Below are 19,321 nucleotides of genomic sequence, written 5' to 3'. Positions count from 1 at the left end.
TGTGACTGGCCAACATTCATTACCATTATCATTATCACCAACACCATACGCTTCCGAGTGTGTGTGTGTGTGTGTTTGTGTGTGTGTGTGTGTGTGTGCGCGCGTGCGTGCGTGTAAGTATCTGTGTGTGTGTGAGTGTGTGTGAGTTAATGTGAAAGAATGTGCATGCATGTGTGTTTATGGGGTGAAGTTAATTAATTTCAAAGCCCAGTAGTGTGCGCCTCGCTGATAAGTCCCTCCCCATTACCCATAATGCTCTGCTAAAGTAGAAGGCTGCAGTTCATTCATTCAGCCAATTAGCCCAGATACTGACACACTGCAAATTAGCGTACACACACACACACATACAGAGATCTGTGTAAACAAACTTGCACTGTCTGTCTATGTGCCAGGGGAGAGAGACAGAGGAGGGAGACGGGGGGTAGGGGGTGAATGCATATCAGTGTATAATTAGAGCAGAGTTGAAGTACTAAGTTTGTATGCTGTGTTAAATTGGAAATGCTCAATGCAAATAAATTCAGTTCAGAGTCAATTACCAATGCTAGACTCCAAGTTAAAAACCTTCAAATCAATTTTAGCCCCTCTGCCTTACCAAGATTAGCACTTTGTATACACACTTGATGGGCTGTCTTATGAAAAATGAATTAATAATTCATCACAAATTAGTTCACACACAGTTCAGCATTAGTTCATGAACTGTAAGGGGGAGAGAGAGAGAGAGAGAGAGAGAGAGAGAGAGAGAGAGAGAGAGAGAGAGAGAGAGAGAGAGAGAGCGAGAGAGAGAGAGAATTCGAGGCTAGTTGAATTTGTTTCTCATGTTGTGTTTTCATCCCTTGGTCCATGTGTTAAAATCTCCCTATTAGTAGTGATGTTACCACTTACATTTCCTGTAGAATTTTTTCTGTAACAATATCAATAAAATATAACATTAAAACAATATTGTTATTTGTGTCTGCGCTTTCTTAGTTGATATAGTAGTGTATAATATTGATATGTATATATTTGCATTTGACATTTTGCAATATTTTCTTACATTCTTCTGCAAGTATGCATAAGAGTATACACATACCTTGCTCTGTGTGACGCGGTGTGTTTGGATGCGTGAGGTGAGTAGGGCAGTGGCCATAGCAGTGAGGAGGTGCTGCTGGACCCTTGCCCCTGCTCCACCCACGCCCTCCAAGATGGCCACAGGGCCACAGGTGTCAATCACTGCCAAGAAGACTGCTGGGGCCACCCGGGTTAGCCTTGAAAGAGCCTGGAGACATAGACAAAGACAAATAAATACACATGTACACACTGAGGAAATTAATGTATGTCATTCATGGAGCGTGTTCCCATTCCTATGTGATGTCATGTTGCACATGACGTCCCTGATTTTAAGCTGTTAGTGCCTTAAGCAAGTGTTCAATGGTATGTAACATGGAATTTAGATTAGATTCAACTTTATTGAATCTTTATGACAAATAAACTACAAATAAACTACAAATGCATTTGTAACTTGACCCACTGCACCTTAACAAAGAAGTTAATATGGTTACAGACCGACAATGGGGGATTTAGGATATCAAATGCTGTATGAGGGCTAAGTTAAGATTTAGCTTGTAGCACATCTAGATATTTGTTGGGTAAAGCTGAAGAAAATAAATTTGTTGTCATTTAGCATTAGAAGACCATTCATTTTCATTACTTGAAGTCAGTCAGGAAAGCCAGATTTTATAATGTGTGTTTGATGTCATTTAGTGTTTGTAGCTTCCAAAGAGATGTCAGTATGTGCATATGTATCTGTCTACAGTCACGCATACATGTTGGTGTGTACAGTATAAGTGTGTTTTTTTCATGCATGCAAACTTACGGAGATGGCAGTGACTCTGACAGCCTCCACTGTGGAGTGAGTGAACAGGTACCACAGGGCAGAGCCTATCTCTGTGGTAACCAGGTGGTGGGAGGGGGCAGAGACAGTGGTGGAGATGTTCTCTATGGCTTTTGCAGCCATGTGATGAACTACGGAATCATCCTGTCAGACAGACACACAAACACCTTTGAATCATGTAAATCCACTGTGGAACAATTATCAACCAGGCAATATTAACAATTATATCATATATTATAAACTGCAATGATTCAGCAAGAGCACTGTCCATGCACACTCAAAACTTTTGCCTACCAAATATATTCAAACTATTTGAAAATTGAAAATCCTGTCTTCCTGGTAGAACCTTAGACACATGTTAATGGAGTCCCTTTAAGAACCATCCTGTAAGAGGATTTAGGACAATGAGTTGGTCAAAAGCCTCACAGCTTGAATCCAACACCTACACTATGACACTGACCCCAATAATCCTCCTTAGCAAACTCAATATGCATAGATATAACACAGACTGAAAGAACATAATGTTGTACACAGTATGTGCTGAAAAGCCCCTTGTCTTCACCCACAGGACCAGTACAAATATTAGCAACACTAGACATACTGTAGGTCTCTAGGTTATTTTATTATTTGTACTAATATATGGAAAAATTTGCTTTCATACTTGCGTGTGTATGCGCACATGCATTCTGACAGCAGAGAATACCATAGCGGTTATGTCCAAGAAAGGATTTTTTTCTTTGTATAAAATATAATGCCATTGTGAGCAACACATTTTCTGCTTCATTGTTAAGTTACAAACTCAAAACCCGATTACAGTAAAATGTCATACACCAAAAGCCAGAAATAAACAAAGAACTAACTCAATCACAAACTGACAATTAGATTAGCTCTTAACATCACCTCAATACAAAAACGAGAGGTTGCGTGTGTCTGTGTGTGTATGTGTTAGTGTGCAAGTGTTTGTGTGTGCATGCTTATGTGTATATTGTATGTGCCCACACACCTTTGCCTGAGTATAGAATAGTTGTTTGTGTTCAGACAATGGGGCCAGGCTAATGCAATCTGTGGCTAAGGAAATGAGTTTTTCTAGGAAAGTCATTGTGGAGAAAGACAGGAAGTAGAACAGAAGTGATTGCCTCTGTCAGGTTATTATTGTGTTTCACTGTGTTACATCACTTAGATGTTACTCTCCCTAGATATGAGATATAACAGAGTCTATTCATAAAACACAGTTAACTATATTTTGAGGCAAAGGTTCATAATAACAGCTGAAACATTAATTTCATCGTGGCAATTTATCATTTTTCAACACAAAGCTGCGTTGACTGTCCACACATCGAGTATATATGTAATCCACAACATTTAAGAAATGAGAGACTTACGATAAAATCCACCAATTACAGTGATACTACTTTTAATATAAAATTCACTTACTTTAAGCTGCACAAACTTTTTAGTTTGTTTCTTATCACACAACTGCAGCTGTGGTCATCTTGAATTCATGTCATCTACAATGCACCAAATGGTGACAACCTATGGCATAATCCATTTTTCTGTCATCCAAATGTGTGCTTAGTATGTTTTAAACAGTCATAGTTTGGAAGAAATATGGTTAAATAAACTGCCATGTTTCGTATTATCCCCAATCCTCAACTCAGTATATGGATGAACAGCAGTTCGTATAGAATCTATCATAATAGATTCACACTGACTATAACTGCTGTACGTAAGAAAGAGCAGATTGTCAGTCCATGTGTTAAGCCCTGTGTTTTTATCATTTACACCACATTTTCAATTTCACAAAAATATTTACTTCAATCCCATTTGCCTTAACATATGTACTATGCAATAACAGCTAAATAATGTACCTACTGCCCTGCAGAAAACCTGTGTCTAAAACAAAGTGAACATTTTAGAATTGACAAAAAACTTGATTCTCTTTTGGAGGCAAGTACTGTACCTCTGAAATAATATAACAATGCATCAATGTGATCCAGTTATTTAACAGTCTATCTCACCACATGGGAACTCTAATACTTAACTGAGAGCTACAATTACCCACCTATTAATCCAATATAAGACATCACATAGTGTATTCAACACCAAGGGACTACGTAGCATGACAACATAATGAATCCTCTGGCACCCCTGTGGAAACCAGTAGAATGGTCTGTTCCAGCATTCCCCAGGCCATGCGGGCCAGCTCACTAATGAGTCCACGGGGGAGCCCCCCGTGTGTGTGTTTAATAGACTGTAGCAGTGCCAGGAACTACACAGAGAGAGAGAGAGAGAGAGAGAGAGAGAGAGAGAGAGAGAGAGAGAGAGAGAGAAGCAGTGAGAGATATCCTTACATGTGGTGAGAAACAAGTAGCTCATGCAATAAAGTCCATCATTATGATGCAGAGAAGGAAATGCAGGAGATAGAGAAAAGAGTAAGTTTTTCTCATTATCATTATCATCCCAGTATGAGACAAAAGTTCATCCGAGAAACACACTTATTAAATTATACTCAGTGTCCTACTTAAACCTCACATCTCCAGAATGTCAACTTTAAAGAAATTAAAACGACCGATAACTCGGCTATAAGGTCATCAACGTTATTTGTTTCTTTGCACACAAGACTTGGCTAAGTCTTGCCAAGTTTGAACGTAAATAATGACTGATCTGTAATTTGGAATTATTCAATCACAGTTAATTTTTTGTCAGGGGTCACAAAATTATAATGATTTATCCCTTTTGGGACCTTGAATATTTGTTCCAAATTTCATGGTAATCCATCCAATAGTTATCAAGGCATTTCATTCAAAAACCAACAATGTCAAATTCATGTTAGTTTGAAAGGAAAAGTCAGGGATCAACAAAGTCATTAGGTTGGAAAAATATGGTATGGTATGCCTTAATATTTCAATTTTTATTGTAAATTAAGAGAATAATATTCAAAATTAAGTCCCAACCTGTCCAAATCATTTTACAGTTAACTGGAGTGACTGCACTACACCTTGTCTCCTCATGCCTTCACTTGACAAGACACACTCTCTGAAGCTCTCACAGTGCTCTTGTACTTCTCTTCTAGTTTGTTGATGGCATGAATATGTTTGGTAGCATCATGTGCAGTTGTTTTACCCAATGCGGGGGACATTTGCTGGGCTAGAGTAAATCAGATTCAAGTGGTTTGAATTAACTGAAAGAATTATTCAGAAATGCATAATGGTAAATGTATTTCTAACAATACATTAACAGTAACTGAAGAAATCACTTGATGGTCATTGAACTAAAATGCTCAGTATTGTAGTGTATATTAAATGCAAAAACATATTAGGACATCCTGTAACTGTCTTGCAGAAAACGTTTGGACAATTCATATATTAGTTACCTCAAAGATTAGAAATGTTTCTCTGACTCAACTGCTTCTTCTACTCTGCATCCCTTAGATGACTGTTAGGTTTTTATAAAATCAGTAAGAGACTAACATTTGGTAGATTTAGAGCATGAAGTTCAGCCTTCCAGGGGGGGCATGGGGCAGATCTAATTAAATGACATACCGACTCTCGTAAATCCTCACTTCAAACAGGATTTCTGAGAAGGTACCTATCCTAATTTAAGAACATTAAAGATAGATATAATACTCAGGCAAAACACACATTCTTCAATTCCGGGTTTTCTGGATGTGAATGTGGCAATTGCTGAAAAAACGTTTATTATATATATTACTGGTGTATCCAGTTTAAACAGGATTTCCATCTTTTTCGTCAGGTTTCAACAGGACTGACTGGCTTCCTGGCAACTGGTTTGAATAAAAAAAAAATCTCCCTTATTTTGTAGCTCAGGACTGACAGGTAAGATTTACGCACTTTGAACCCCTGGCTAAAAAAAAAAAGTTGGAAAAACCTAATTTCAGATGAAAAGAGTTAAAAGGCTTGGCAGATATGGAACCATAAAATCCTGTCTTTAAGTGTCGATCAGTAGATTAGTTTTATATCCAAACATGTTTGCACCTGGCCTCTGAGTCTCAAATAGAAAGAGATCAAATCACAAAAACTACATCACATGACTTGATCCAGGATTTGTGTGTATGCCTGTGTGCACAAGTGCACGTGTTCACATGTCTGATGTGGTTTCCCTCTGTAATTAAAGTCCTTTAGAAGCCGGCGCACCTGGTTTTGAATGAGCCCCTATGGCAAAGACACAGGCACCATCTATCAGCCTCGCACAGAACATCTAACACCCCTAATAGCCACACTCAAAGAGAGAGACAGACTGTCTGATTAACAGGCTAATAGACAGGCAGTGGGGCGCGAAGGAAGAGGAAGAGACATGTCGACAAAATAGCAAACAAAAGAGCAACAAGTAGAGGTGCAAATAGACAAACGGGAAAGAAGACCAGAAGATCAGCAGACAGACAAACAGACAAGCACATGTAAAATAACATGCAAACCAGCAGACCAGAAAATAAGGAGAGAAATAGATAAAGAAACAGAGAGATGGGTAGGTAAAGAGAGACAAAATGCAGTACAGAAAGATAATCTGGCATAGGAAAAAGGACAGGCAAAGAAAAAAAAAATGATCGAGCGATATTTAAAATGCGTCATTCCCTTCATAGAACAGTTTTTGCAAAGCCAATCTAGCGCTCCATAAACCACTGTCTGATCACATGTCTCCATGAGCCAATCAGAGCTGTTCCCTGCCTGCACCGCACAGCTTAGTTTCTAGATGTAGACAGTCACAGAGGACAGAGTAACGTGAGGAAAATTCCACAACAGGTAGCAGTCGGTCATCATAAGCCGGTCACGATGTTTACCAGTTTACCAGTAAATGCAACGTTTTGTCCCGTCTGTGTTGTTTTTCAGACAACAGCAGTGACCAGTGCTAGTTTGTGTCTTTTAGCTCATAGCTTTAGCAGCAGACTGTTGGACGTCCCGCTGTTGGAATCCTACAGTGAAATACAGACACACTACACTGTTTAACAGTCAGCTACTGTGGCTAACGTTACATGCTGTGTAACGTGTTATTAGTGTTTACTAGCGTGACATGCAGCGATGTTTGTGTTGCCTCTAACGTGGGTTTCGGAGCATCAGAGCGCAACGCAGACATGTAAGTGGCCGCGTAATGAGCCACAGAAATCCGCGTAGCTATTTCGTCTGGTAGATACCGGGCACCACATGTGGCGTTAACGTGAACAGAAAATTGCGTTGCCTGTATCTTTCACGGCAAACATGCATGTGTGGAAAGCGTTCGCACAACAGCTAAAATGGCATACTCCTTCACAGTATCCTTCAATAAAGGAGGAATGTAGACAATATGGATGTATTAGTAGGAATGTAGCACAATATGGATGTAAAAGCAGTTATAATTATATAATTATGTGACAATAAAATTTGTTTTGGCTAAAATCAACAAATAATCGTGATAATTAATCGTGATCTCAATATTGATCAAAATAATCGTGATTATCATTTTGGCCATAATCGTGCAGCCCTAACACAGGCCATGCACATGTGTGTGTGTGTGCGTGCGTGTGTGTGTGTGTGGGGGGCACATGGAGTGGTCATCTTATGTTTAGAAACACAAGGGTAGGACTCATGACTGTCTTAGAGAGTCCCCCTCTGTTCTCCTCTCCCTTGTGGAAGATAGTGATAAATCATTAATAGGCTCACCACTGCTCTGTGTGTGTAAGGGGGATTTCTGCCTTCTGCCCCCTGGCTTCTATCACTGTAATACTGTTCACACATTATTTCTGCTGCACGTGCGCACACACACACACACACACACACACACACACACGTTCCATCATAGACAGCAGAAGCATCATCTTGTTCAGACTCATAAATAATTTCCTGCAGCTTAAGTCTGGCCTGGAAACCTGCCTTTCACTCCATGCCATCCACTCCCCCTCTCCAAGTACAACTCCCTCCCTTTCTCTCTCTGATTCCCCGCCATCTCCTCTTCCTCTCCCAATGTACTGATCCTCCTTTCTCCTCCTCTGTCACTCCCTGCAATCCCCCACTATCCGCCCCCTTTACTGATAAAACCACCATGCTTGCTTTGGCTCTAATTTGAGTGTGATACATTACTAAGACTTTTAAATACATATTTAGAAAAACATAGAATTAAAATACATGAAAAAACAGGTTCGGTCCAAGTGGCCATTTAGCACCGCAACATTATGTAAAGTACTGCTATGACTGCTATAACACTAAAATGATCAAAGCAATATGTCAGTGTTATAATAATTCCTGCTCCCTCTCATATTTTACCAAAGAAATGTATATATTGTCAAATAAACCAGACAATGCCGCATTGGTTTGTCTGCTAAGCTGTGAAAAACATGCTCTCACTAAATGCCTTTTTATAATACACAGCACCAGTGCATCAACGTTTCTTTCTTCTTTTTTTGTTCTGTGTAAAATCTGCTTAAAAGATCTGTTTAAATAGATTGACATTGATTTCTTTTGTTGGACTAGCAAATAAAAACATTAGAGCTACACATTGGGGTGTTGGGTCTCAATGGGATTGGCAGTATGAGCAGTCTTAGGCCTTGGGCTATTTGTCAACCTATTTGACATAATTTGAAAAAAAAGTATCCGTCTAATTCCCCTCTCCCTCTCTGTCTCTCTGTCTCTCTCGCATGCTCCTCTTTTGCTGTCAGGGATGAGCAACTCTATCTCAGTTGTCTTTCTGACCAGATGTCCAACGCTGTATAACCCATGGCTGGATTATCCAGGCAAATCCCAGCCTGAGTCCCTCATGTTCTCTCTTCCTACTGGCTCTGTCACCTCTTCACCTCAGTTTGATCCACAGACATTTAATACAATCACTTCTGAATAAATTGCACCATAAAACTTTAATTCTATGATTTCATCCAAGACATAATGTTAAGTTTGTTGGTAAAATGAAAAACTTTCTAGAAACTTCTAAATGTTTAGAAAACATTTATGCCTTCTTTTTAATTCCACCTACAGTATAGGGTAAGTCTAAACTCAATAATAAGTTACATTGAAGAAAATGAAAAAAAGAACTAGGGTTGGGCCAGTGGGAGATGGCATCGTTCATTGTGATGTTTCACTGTAGACACTGTCATATGCCAATTCAGTAGACAACGGCCAACCATAATAGGAACAGTAACTGCAGTGCCCTTATTGTGCAGATAGTTACACCTGTGATGGAAAGTCAAAATGTCAGCTGTGAGAAAGATCTATCAAGCAGCCTGTCATATTGGGAAGTACTATATGGATAAGTCAAGAAAGAGAAGCATAATAAAAATGGCTGCCAAACCTACAATAGACCCATAGAAATAAAAAAACAGATTTTCAATTTTATTTCTATGAGGTGACTTCACATTTGTAAACAAAAACATTCTGAGGGCGTTTTCACGCTTGGTCCGTTTCAGCCCTCCAAAAGAACTCAGACCTATTAGTCTACGTTCAGACTGACCACAATCTTTTTTCATTCATTCATCCATCCCACTACCTGAATGTTTACCATTGCTAGGGCAAAAGTGCCAGCTGGCCTTACTAAACCAATTAGAACTACCTACAGTCAAACCCCTTAGGACCTTAACCATTGTGGTGTCACAAGTTATATTGTCAAATTAGAAAAATAAAAGCTTTAATCCCTGGGAGCTAGGTTAGCAGAATGGTCCACTCCATTCGCTGCTGTGTAAAAAATAAAAACGTAATCCGAGGGCATCCATACCCACAGTTTATAACTAGGTAGGCACAGTTTAAAAAGCCGAGGGCACCGTTTATAGACTTTGGAGATTTGGAACGATTTGGAAATGCTCTTTATTTTTTCAGCTGACACCACTGCATAAAACGGTCACTTCCGTTGTTGCTTTTGCATTTGTGTTGTAGCTTTTGTATTTGTGTTGTAGCTTTTGTATTTGTGTTGTAGCTTTTGTATTTGTGTTGTAGCTTTTGCATTTGTGTTGTAGCTTTTGCATTTGTGTTGTGGCTTTTGTATTTGTGTTGTAGTGTTTGCATTTCTGTTGAACCGTTTCGGCCACTGTAGTCAAGAGAGGAAGATGAAGAAGAAGATGGGAGAGCCAGCAAATGATTCAGACACTGACAAGGTAGCTAACAGATATTTTACAGTTGCACGGAAGGCTTGTATCATGTGGAAGCGCCGACAGCTTTGTTGTAATTACTTAGAATTAATCATGGGGGCGGCAGAAACTACACACTAGCTTTAAGACAGTCATGGATTCTTTAACCAGTGAAAACTCAATAAACATGTGTGTTGCTACTGAAATCTTCCAGTAACTAATGTGTATTGTCAAATTTAGATTTTCTCCTGTTTTGCCCTCATGGCTAATTTTCAGGGCAGAGGGAAAAGCAAAAGGAGGCAGAATGCATTAGTTGGCCCTTGGGAGGCTTATCACAGCTGTTTGTGTCTGATGAGTGAGTGCCCACTCAGAGCAGAAAGTGGCACAAAGAAATTAATTCACACATCCATATTGCTGGAAGCTTGGCCACGTAGTGACTAGTTGCAGGGCAAGTGCTTGAGGTACTGTAGCTGGCAAGCTAAACACGAACATGCTAGCTAGAAGGGAAAATGCCACAATACCCTGCCAAGTTGCAGGTCACTAACTGGAAGATTCACTTATTTTATTTATTCAAGAGACATATTATATAATTGACTCCTGTCTCACAACTATATGTAACTTTTAAATGTTTCTGAAACTGTCTAATTTTCCATCTGATGATGTATCACTTATTGTTTGACAACCTGGACACAAGCAAGCAAAACTTCTCTCAAACCACTACACTCCCTATACAAACAAACTCTTAAGGTTCTTCATAAGAAATCCTTACACCATCATCATTGCCATATTTAAAAGAAAAAGAAAATAAATAAATAAATATATATATATATATATATATATATATATATATATATAACCTTTTAAGTTGGGAAAACATGATTACATATACAGATCTCTGTATTATGTACAAAACCTTACATGGACTAGCTCCTCCTGTGTTGAGACAGTTTGTTAGAACAGCACCAACTGCTTACAGATCCACACGGAGTGCAGCGAGAGGCAACTCCATAAAGTGCATTTACTCAAAACAGCTTTTTTAGTTAGGGCTACTCGTGGGTGGAACTCCATCCCAAGTCACATTAGAAATTTTCAAACGTATACCTCTTTTAAACTTAAAGTGACTATATGTAACTTTTTAATGTTTCTGAAGGTCTGTCATTATTCATACAATGGTCTTAAATGACCTGTAACAGCAAACGAGACTAACAGTGAAAAGAACGCTATTTTTATATAGTTTTTATTAAGGCCTCTGCCCGGGTCCGATTTTTCCCGCAAAGTCACAGAATGATTTGCGGCAGGTAGATGGTGCTACAGTAACACATTCTGAAGGGCCATAGATTTCTTTGGAACACCAGAAAAGCCTGTGTTAGCGGATCTAGCCAGCTGAGCCCGGTAAAAGGAAGCAGGAGATTTATTTATATAGGCCTTATTGTATTTTAATGTCATTTTAGAAGTTAGCTGTAGGGCAGGGCCATTACTGAAAAAAAATTAAACGAAAAACAACTAAAAGCATTTTCAACACATGGAGACAATTACGGGATTGTAAATAATTGAAGATTGTGTCTGACTCCTCGCTCGGTCAGTCTGCCATTTCCTCTTTCTCTGTTCCTCCGACAATGCTTTCCTAGCTTTCGGTTTCTTTTTTGCCTGCTCAGCCATGACGATAATGTGAAAAACTCCATCGCTACTTTGTTCTTATAGCTAGCCGGTTCCTGTATGTGTGCAGTGCCGTAAAGCAATCCGTTACATCATGATATCGCGCGATACTTCCTGAAGCCGAGGCCGCGATTCGCCGGCCAAAAGTTGCAAGGGTGGTTTTTCAGCTCACAGGCGCTAGGGGGAAGCGACCATTCAACCTGAAAAAAAGTCATATAACCATTCCAATGACTCCGAAGCTGTTCAGTTAAGGTAAATTAAGCTAAAAAAAACTGCATAGTTCCCCTTTAATGTTTCATTCACACATTCTTGTCACAGCGTAGGAAAGCACAGTGTCTCGCCAGATGACTGACAACTTTGTTTGGCTCATTATTTGTAACCAGCGTTGCCCAATGCCGGGTGGAATTAGCAAGCTAATGTTAGCTAACTAACGTCCCTCCACTTTTTTGCCGAGACACAGTGATGTCAGCCCCGGAGATGGACAATCTGTTTAGCCATCTCCCGGTGTCCGCTACTGCCTCAGCAGGGAGTAAAACACATGGACCGTAGGCTCTTTGATGCCGATGGCCCACTGCTAATTTGGCTAAGGCTGTTTTGTTGAATCATAGATTAGTAGTATCACGATTTGTATTATTATTCCGGGTCAAAAAACTCCAGCTGAGTGTGGAGGGGCAGTATGCACAGACGCTTAAGCCGATCTTACTCCGATTAAGGTGTATACATGCAGGAATACCCCGGTTACTAAAGGAGTTCTCTAGGGCTGTTAATAGGGTTATGAGAACCTAACCGGGTTAAGGTGTTTACTTGGCGTTTGAGAAATCGGGGTATTGCCTCAACTCGAATATAATTATTTTTTTAAACTGCATGTAAACGCACTGATACTGTATTCTTAAAATGTTTCACAAATATAAGGCATTTCTGCATTAGAAATAATATAGTTATATCTCAACTTGGGGTGGGTATCACAGGGTGCCTCACGATGCAATACATGGCTCACCATACCAATAATATCACGATACAGAAATTGTGAGATAAATTAGCGATGCTGGGAGCAGGGAAATTTATTTAGAGCGCCTTATTTTATTAATTAAAATGTCGATATTTGGCGCCATAGTATCGATTATCGTATTGCACGAATAACAACGTATTGCCGTATTTATATTTTGTCCCACCCCTAATCTCAACATTGCAAATATATGATATAATGATATAATATATGTCTGTGGAAGTATAGTAAGCTATAGTATAGTGTAACCATCTTGTTAACTCCAGGAGATGGAATGCCCATGAGACAAAGTTAGACTATTTAGACCGCTGTAATATAAAAGCAAATATACTTGTGCATCCACGGGAAACCCAGCCAGTCAGAGAGGGAGGAAGAGAGACAGGGTGGAGAGAGGAAGGGGAAAGGATGGTGAGAGGGAAAGAGAGGGAGGCAGGTTGGGTCTGGGGATGAGTGTCTGGTCCCTAAGGGAGGGAGGGAGGGAGGGAGTGTGTGTGTGTGTACACGTTCTACTCTCACAGCTCAACTCAATAATGATAAATAAGTCAACCTCTCTCCTCCCCTCAACCCCTCTCCCTGTTCCTGTCACACACCCGTCCTCTGTTCATCTATCCCCCCCAACCCCCCACCAGTGGTAATGAAGCAACAGTAGGTACTAGCTGACAACTGTGCAGAGTTTTATCTATATTAATTCTGCTATAGCAGGCCACCACAGTAAGACCCCTTCTACCTCTGAAAGACAAAACAATATCAATCCATCCATCCGCTTCTCTCACCTGTTCACTATATTTATCAGTCTCACCCCCTACCACAATTCTACTTATTCAGCAGCAATGGCCAACACTACAGAGAAGACAATAATATGATATGGAAGCACTCTGCTGTACACAATTTGATACAAAAACAAGCCAATGTTTAAACCCTAAATTTCTTCCAGTTACAATGAATTAAAGGCAGGGTTGGTAACTATTCTCAATATACACTTTTTTATTGTTTGAAATGGTCTTTACACCCTGAAAGCAATAAATAACTAACGAAAATGTGTACTTCTTTCCTGACAAAATATGCTATATATTGTCATTCCAGTCAAACCAGTCTTACATTCTTATTTCTATGTCTAAGTATCTTTTCATTAAAACAATGACCTATTCCATTGCTACTGTGCTAGGCTTATGGGCTCTGAAAAAGGAGCGAAAAAGATCCATCATCTGTAGCTGCTGTAATCCTGTAAAATGCCTACCAATATGGTGTTGTCGGTAAAGTTTTTTTTTTTTTTACTTTATTGACAATAGAGCTTTCTGAACTGTCTGTGAAATAGATCAAAGGAGAGGAGAGAAAGCAGCGTGACTGTAAATGACGGTGCTGCAAAAAACGCAGTACAGACTCTCACATTGAGCTGAAATGGAAACACACACACTGGTGCAACATATGTTGTAAGGTTTAAGCCAATGTTTTTTTAGGGGGGGTAACGTCCTTCACTTTAACAGCAGTATGAAGCCACTGTGTCTTGAGAAGCTCAAGCTTGAGGTTTTATTGTTCACTTTTATCTCACTTTACATCGTCTTTGCTATCCCTTTTTCCTCTCGCTTTTCATCACACTGCACTCATACGCTACTCTCACCGCCCGCTCTCCTTGCGTGACCACACAGGCACTGCCTTGCGGTCCGCTTTGAAAGAACCAATGAAATGCCTCCTTGCCCCACTGCGCATACTCTACCCCTCCCGTGTACAAGCCTGAGCTCAATGCGCGTTGTTACAGCATTGCTACCATGTTTGCTTTAAACAATCTGTCTGATAATATTAGGTTTGCTTACCGGTGAATGAGACATGAAGTAAATTTGCAGTCCTTTCTCTGCTGTGCTCTGAAGCAGAGACACAGCGATGCTCGTGCATGTCTGTGTGTGGGTCGGAGCCCGGAGGGCAGGGGAAGGGGTTAGACGGAGCCCCGAGGACACGCTACTTTCAAATCTTGCTAGCTTTTCAACATTACCAACCCTTCCTTAAAGGAGAAAATACAGGCACTTATTGCTGAAGTTAAGAAGCACAGGGTCCGAACCAAAAAAAGACCTAGGTTAATCTCTAATTGTCAGTAGCATGATGCCAACATTGATACATTACCTCTATTTCTTAACATATTTTAGAACACCACTTTATCATTGGAGACATACATGTCATTTTTGTCAAACTATTATACCAACCAAAGTCATAATATCTCATGTTTCTTTTTTATGACAGACTAATATGAGAGGGGAAGCATAATTAAAAAAAAGCCAGCAAAAAGGAAAAAGCTATCTATATTTTTCTGGCTGTATTTCTGCTCCATCTACTGTATGTGTGTTTCTGGAGGGTCCTAATTGCTGCTGAGGTCAGGCTGCTGAGCAGTAAAGGGTTGTGTTTAATGCAGGTAAGAGTGTGCGTGTGTGCATGTGTGTGTGTGACTGCTCTGCATGCCCTTGACTTGCAGCTGGCAAACAACGCTTTAGGCCCCCACAGCTGCCTCATCATTACTGTTCACAGGGATCCCCTGCCACACACTCGCACACAGACACACTTGCAGGCACACACAGTGAGAGAGACTTAGTCACAGCTACACAGGCACAAAAACAGACACACGCAGACATACACAGAGACACTCACCCCTTCCCGCAGGCTCCTCATTAAGCCAGTGTAGGCGGCAGCGGGAACGAACCACAGTCCCTCTGGGGAGCCTCTCTTCTCCTCCTGATAGAGAGACATAGAAAAGTCAGTGAGAAAGGGTGAGAGGATAGAGGAGGATGGGGTACAAAGGGGGGTGGGGGGCAGTGGAGGAGTAGGGTGGGAGTTAGAGAAAGGCAGAGAGATAACATGGAGGAGATGCAAGTAGAGAGGAGTAAGGGAAAGGGCAAGAAAAGACCAAGTAGGGGAGGGTAGAAGGGAGCAAGAGGAGCCATGACATCTTGATTACTTGGTTACCATGTCTATGCATGAGCATGCTTTCATAACTATTCAAATAGTTATTTGTAAAAAAAAAAATCTTCAATATTGATTTTACTTAGAAACATACAAGTGATAGGACAGCTAATTTAGAATTTTTTTTTCTGACCGATGGTCAACCCTGGCATACTAGGCCAACTCGCTAGTGCAAAGTTAGTATTAACAAGTTAACTAGCAGTTAAATAAGTAGATTGCATAGCCTATGTCTCTTTTGCAATGCCAAAAACATTTTTTTAATTACTCTTTATTTCTGTTTTAATAATATTGTTTAACTGATAGTATTAATCAGCCAAAATTCTTATTGTTGGATAACGGTTAATTATTAACATCCCTTATGTGTGACCATCATACATAAGGTTTGATTTCATTTGTCGTGTTTGTCTACTTACTGTAATCTTTTTTCTCAGTTTTACATAAGAGGTAGAAACTCAATAAAAAGCCATTTGCCAACACTAAATATCAAACAAAAGCCAGACACTATATAGTATTAAGTTGCTGTGAGCTGTAGCATACATTCACCACTTCTAAACAGAGGCAGAACATAACGTTATCTCGGAGATTATTCCTGCAATGTGAGAAAATCTCAGAGTTGAACCGGGCTGACACAGCACTTTTCATCAGACTCACCCTGGGTCGGGTTAATTAAGTCTACTGCTAACTAACAACACTAATAACATTACTGTCGCCAAAATACCCCGAGAATCAAATCCCCTACTTCACCGTTAACCGTCAAGCCACTAAACCTGTTAACGATCATACGACACGAGACAACACCCCCCCTCCCCCAGATATAAGCGCAGCTATGTGCTGATTGGCTCTCATAACAGGCCAGGTGGGTAGCGCACTGCCATGAGTCCATGAGGCTAATGTCTGATTAATCCACATTTTCATTGTGATATTTTGTGAATACATTCTGAATCTGCAACATTCTCTGTCAGGTAAATACAGTAGTACAATGTCTTCCTCTGATTTAGAGGTAGACTACACTGTAAGTCAGTAGTAGGCTATACAGCGGAAGTGCATATTAAGTGGTTTGGGGTCCTTCTGTAAGTAATTTTGGGTTACAATTTGGTTTTGAAGAATTCTACAAGCAGCAATACCAAGCAATGGCCAAGCAATCAGCCCGTTCCAAACAGGCACATTTTCAACGGGCACTGTACTAGTTAAAACAATGCCCCATTCCATTGCTACTGTGCTAGGCTTTAGGCTATATCTAACCTTGAGGATAAAGACAGCACTGAAGGCTATAGCTAATCATTGTCATTGACTGGTGCTGCAGAAGAAGAGCGGAGAAAAGTGGCTGGTTTTACCTGGGGGACACTTAAACAGCCATTCCACATTTCTCAAATAAAACTGTTTCTCCTGCCATTAAACAAAAAAGGTGATTCCACCTGTCAGAATGAGTTGACATCCTGTGTTTGGGATTTTCATTAGAAATGGTTTTAATGAAGGTATTGATGGTGTTCAAAGAACTTATTATGTTATTATTGCATTCAGTGAAGGGTTTCAACATCATGTGCTGTAAATGATGCCTCAGAGAATTGAATCTGTTTTCTGTGGTCATGTACTATTTCAGTAAGCCTTCTGTTGTCGTTTGTGATCATGTACTATTTTAGGAAAAATATCAACATACCCAACTGTACTTACCATATGGGAATATAGTCTGCTCATGTTTTGTTTCAAACTTAAAATTATTTATCCAAAGTCTAATAAAAGTTCATGTTTCTGTGGTCGTATCTAAGTTATATCTAACCTTGAGATTAGAGGCAGCAATGCTGCTGGTCATTGACACTGACCAGAAAACCCACCTGACAGCCAACCTGCCAGTCCACCACAGAAATCATAAAACACGTAACTTTACAAATTAAATAATTACTGGGTTTCTAGAGCTATCAATTACTTTACTAAACTGCCATTGACTGAATAACACAAACAGCTGAAGATTCTTTTTTAAATCCAATCCTCAAACCAAAGCAGACAAGCAGTTAGTCTTACAAGAAGCCGGTACTACTAACCTCTAACTGATCACTACCATCGCTTAACAAAAGAAGCTTGCACTAAGGGCTCTCTAATCTTGACAATAGAGCGAAAGATAAAATTGTCACTGAGCATTTCTGGGTTTATTTTAAAGTGCCAATACTAAATTAACACACAGAAAACCCTAGAAGGCACGACAGCAAATTACTGGCACCAAAAAAAAGCAAGCCAGAGTGTTTAGGGATTATATATACGTGTGTGTGTGTGTGTGTGTGTGTGTGTGTGTGTGTGTGTGTGTGTGTGTGTGTGTGTGTGTGTATGTGTAGGTCATAGCAGTATATAACTGTCTGTGGTTTTAAGAGCTCTACCAGTGACACATTTTGGCAGCTTATCAACAATACAGTAAGCGGTGAGTCCATGAAAATATTTCTAAAAAAGTAAAAGCATCTACTATCTATTCTAAAAATAACAGGCATCACAGGGACTGTACAACACAAGTAATGTGAGCTCTTCTGTGCCACTATATGTACAAGTTATAATTGTATTACAGACAGGCCTACAAGCAACCAAGTTGTTTAGGGACCGTTCGTTATTTATTTAAGGGGCCACCGGAGGAGTTTCTGGACCGTTAGTCAAAATAGACATGACCCTCCCCTCGCCAGTAAAAACATTTCTATGACCCTTTCTATGATGATATACAGATTACCATTGCTTTTTTACAGCAGTGACATACGTAACTGAACCTCTGCTTTCTCATCTGACGCATCCCACTCCTCTGTTATGGTGTGGTGGCCATTTCAGTAGATTTACTCACAGTGTTGTTGAAACACAATAAGCATGGAAACTAAATGCACACTTCCTGCATTACTGCATTACTTCAAATATTAAGTTACTCCTCTAGTAAACTAGTATTCACATGAAATAAAACAATAAAATATTGAGACTATTCAGCAAGGCACTCTGGGTAACATTCAACACACAAACTGGTTGCTATGGACTCGTCACTAGGCTTCCTCCACTTCGCCGTTAAAACAGAGTGGTAAACGTAAGTCCAAATCTACACAAAACCCGCAATCAATTAGTAAGCTGACATCAAATGTAGCATTTTGGAAACCTTTATTGCAACCTTGGCACGGTAAGATGTCCAGACTAGCAACATTCATTTTCATTTTTTACGTCCTGCTGCTCGCATCGTCAGGCAGGAAATATTTTTTTTTACTAAAGCAGTATATGAAATCAGAAGTATTACCTACCAAAATGTTGTTGTTTTGTGTTATTTAAGATATTTATAAAATATCTGGTCATGCCAGAGTAATTATTAAACAATGCAATTATCCGTTTCAGCCACCAGGGGGGCAGCTCCTCCTGCCCCCAGCAAACTCATGGGTCAGACCCATCTGGTAGCGAAGGAGGGCCGAGACTAAGAGCTACATGGAAAAATATGCACCAAACAAGACACTTTGAAAATTTTCTGACCCCCGTCCTCCCCGTCTGGACTGAAAAATGTTGGTTGACCCTCCCCTCAACAAAGAATAAAAATACATGACCCTCCCCTATTTTCCTCCGGTGGTCCATTCCATAAATACCGAACCGTCCCTTAGCCTTCTTGTTACAAAAGTATGCAGTCGTTTCTCTGTAGTAGGAGAGGCCTCAACTTTTAAAGGTTAATTAAGTGAAACAATACTGCTTTGGCTTTACTCCTGAGGTACAAATATATTTCATGGTTTACAACAGTTACCAATATCTTGAGGTACATATTTTATTACTCATCAATCTAATCCTCATTTATTCGATTATACTT

At 39.9% G+C, this 19,321-nt stretch overlaps 1 protein-coding gene across 8 annotated transcripts in view; it reads right to left on the bottom strand.

Annotated features, from left to right (window-relative positions):
* Positions 1-19,321, bottom strand: part of ulk4 (unc-51 like kinase 4) — a 102,320-nt gene that overhangs the window by 61,410 nt on the left and 21,589 nt on the right. For 7 of the 8 annotated variants that reach the window (XM_039806747.1, XM_039806745.1, XM_039806749.1 and 4 more), the window contains 3 exons: positions 15,208-15,291; positions 1,853-2,014; positions 1,070-1,255 (listed from right to left, as the gene is read on the bottom strand). In XM_039806747.1, coding sequence (XP_039662681.1) covers positions 1,070-1,255; positions 1,853-2,014; positions 15,208-15,291 — 432 coding nt within the window. The remainder of the gene's footprint in view (positions 1-1,069; positions 1,256-1,852; positions 2,015-15,207; positions 15,292-19,321) is intronic. The other variant, XM_039806750.1, reaches the window with a different exon arrangement.

Source organism: Perca fluviatilis, chromosome 7 (assembly GCF_010015445.1).
Source record: "Perca fluviatilis chromosome 7, GENO_Pfluv_1.0, whole genome shotgun sequence".
Lineage (NCBI taxonomy): Eukaryota > Metazoa > Chordata > Actinopteri > Perciformes > Percidae > Perca > Perca fluviatilis.
This window is presented reverse-complemented; position numbering and strand designations above follow the sequence as displayed.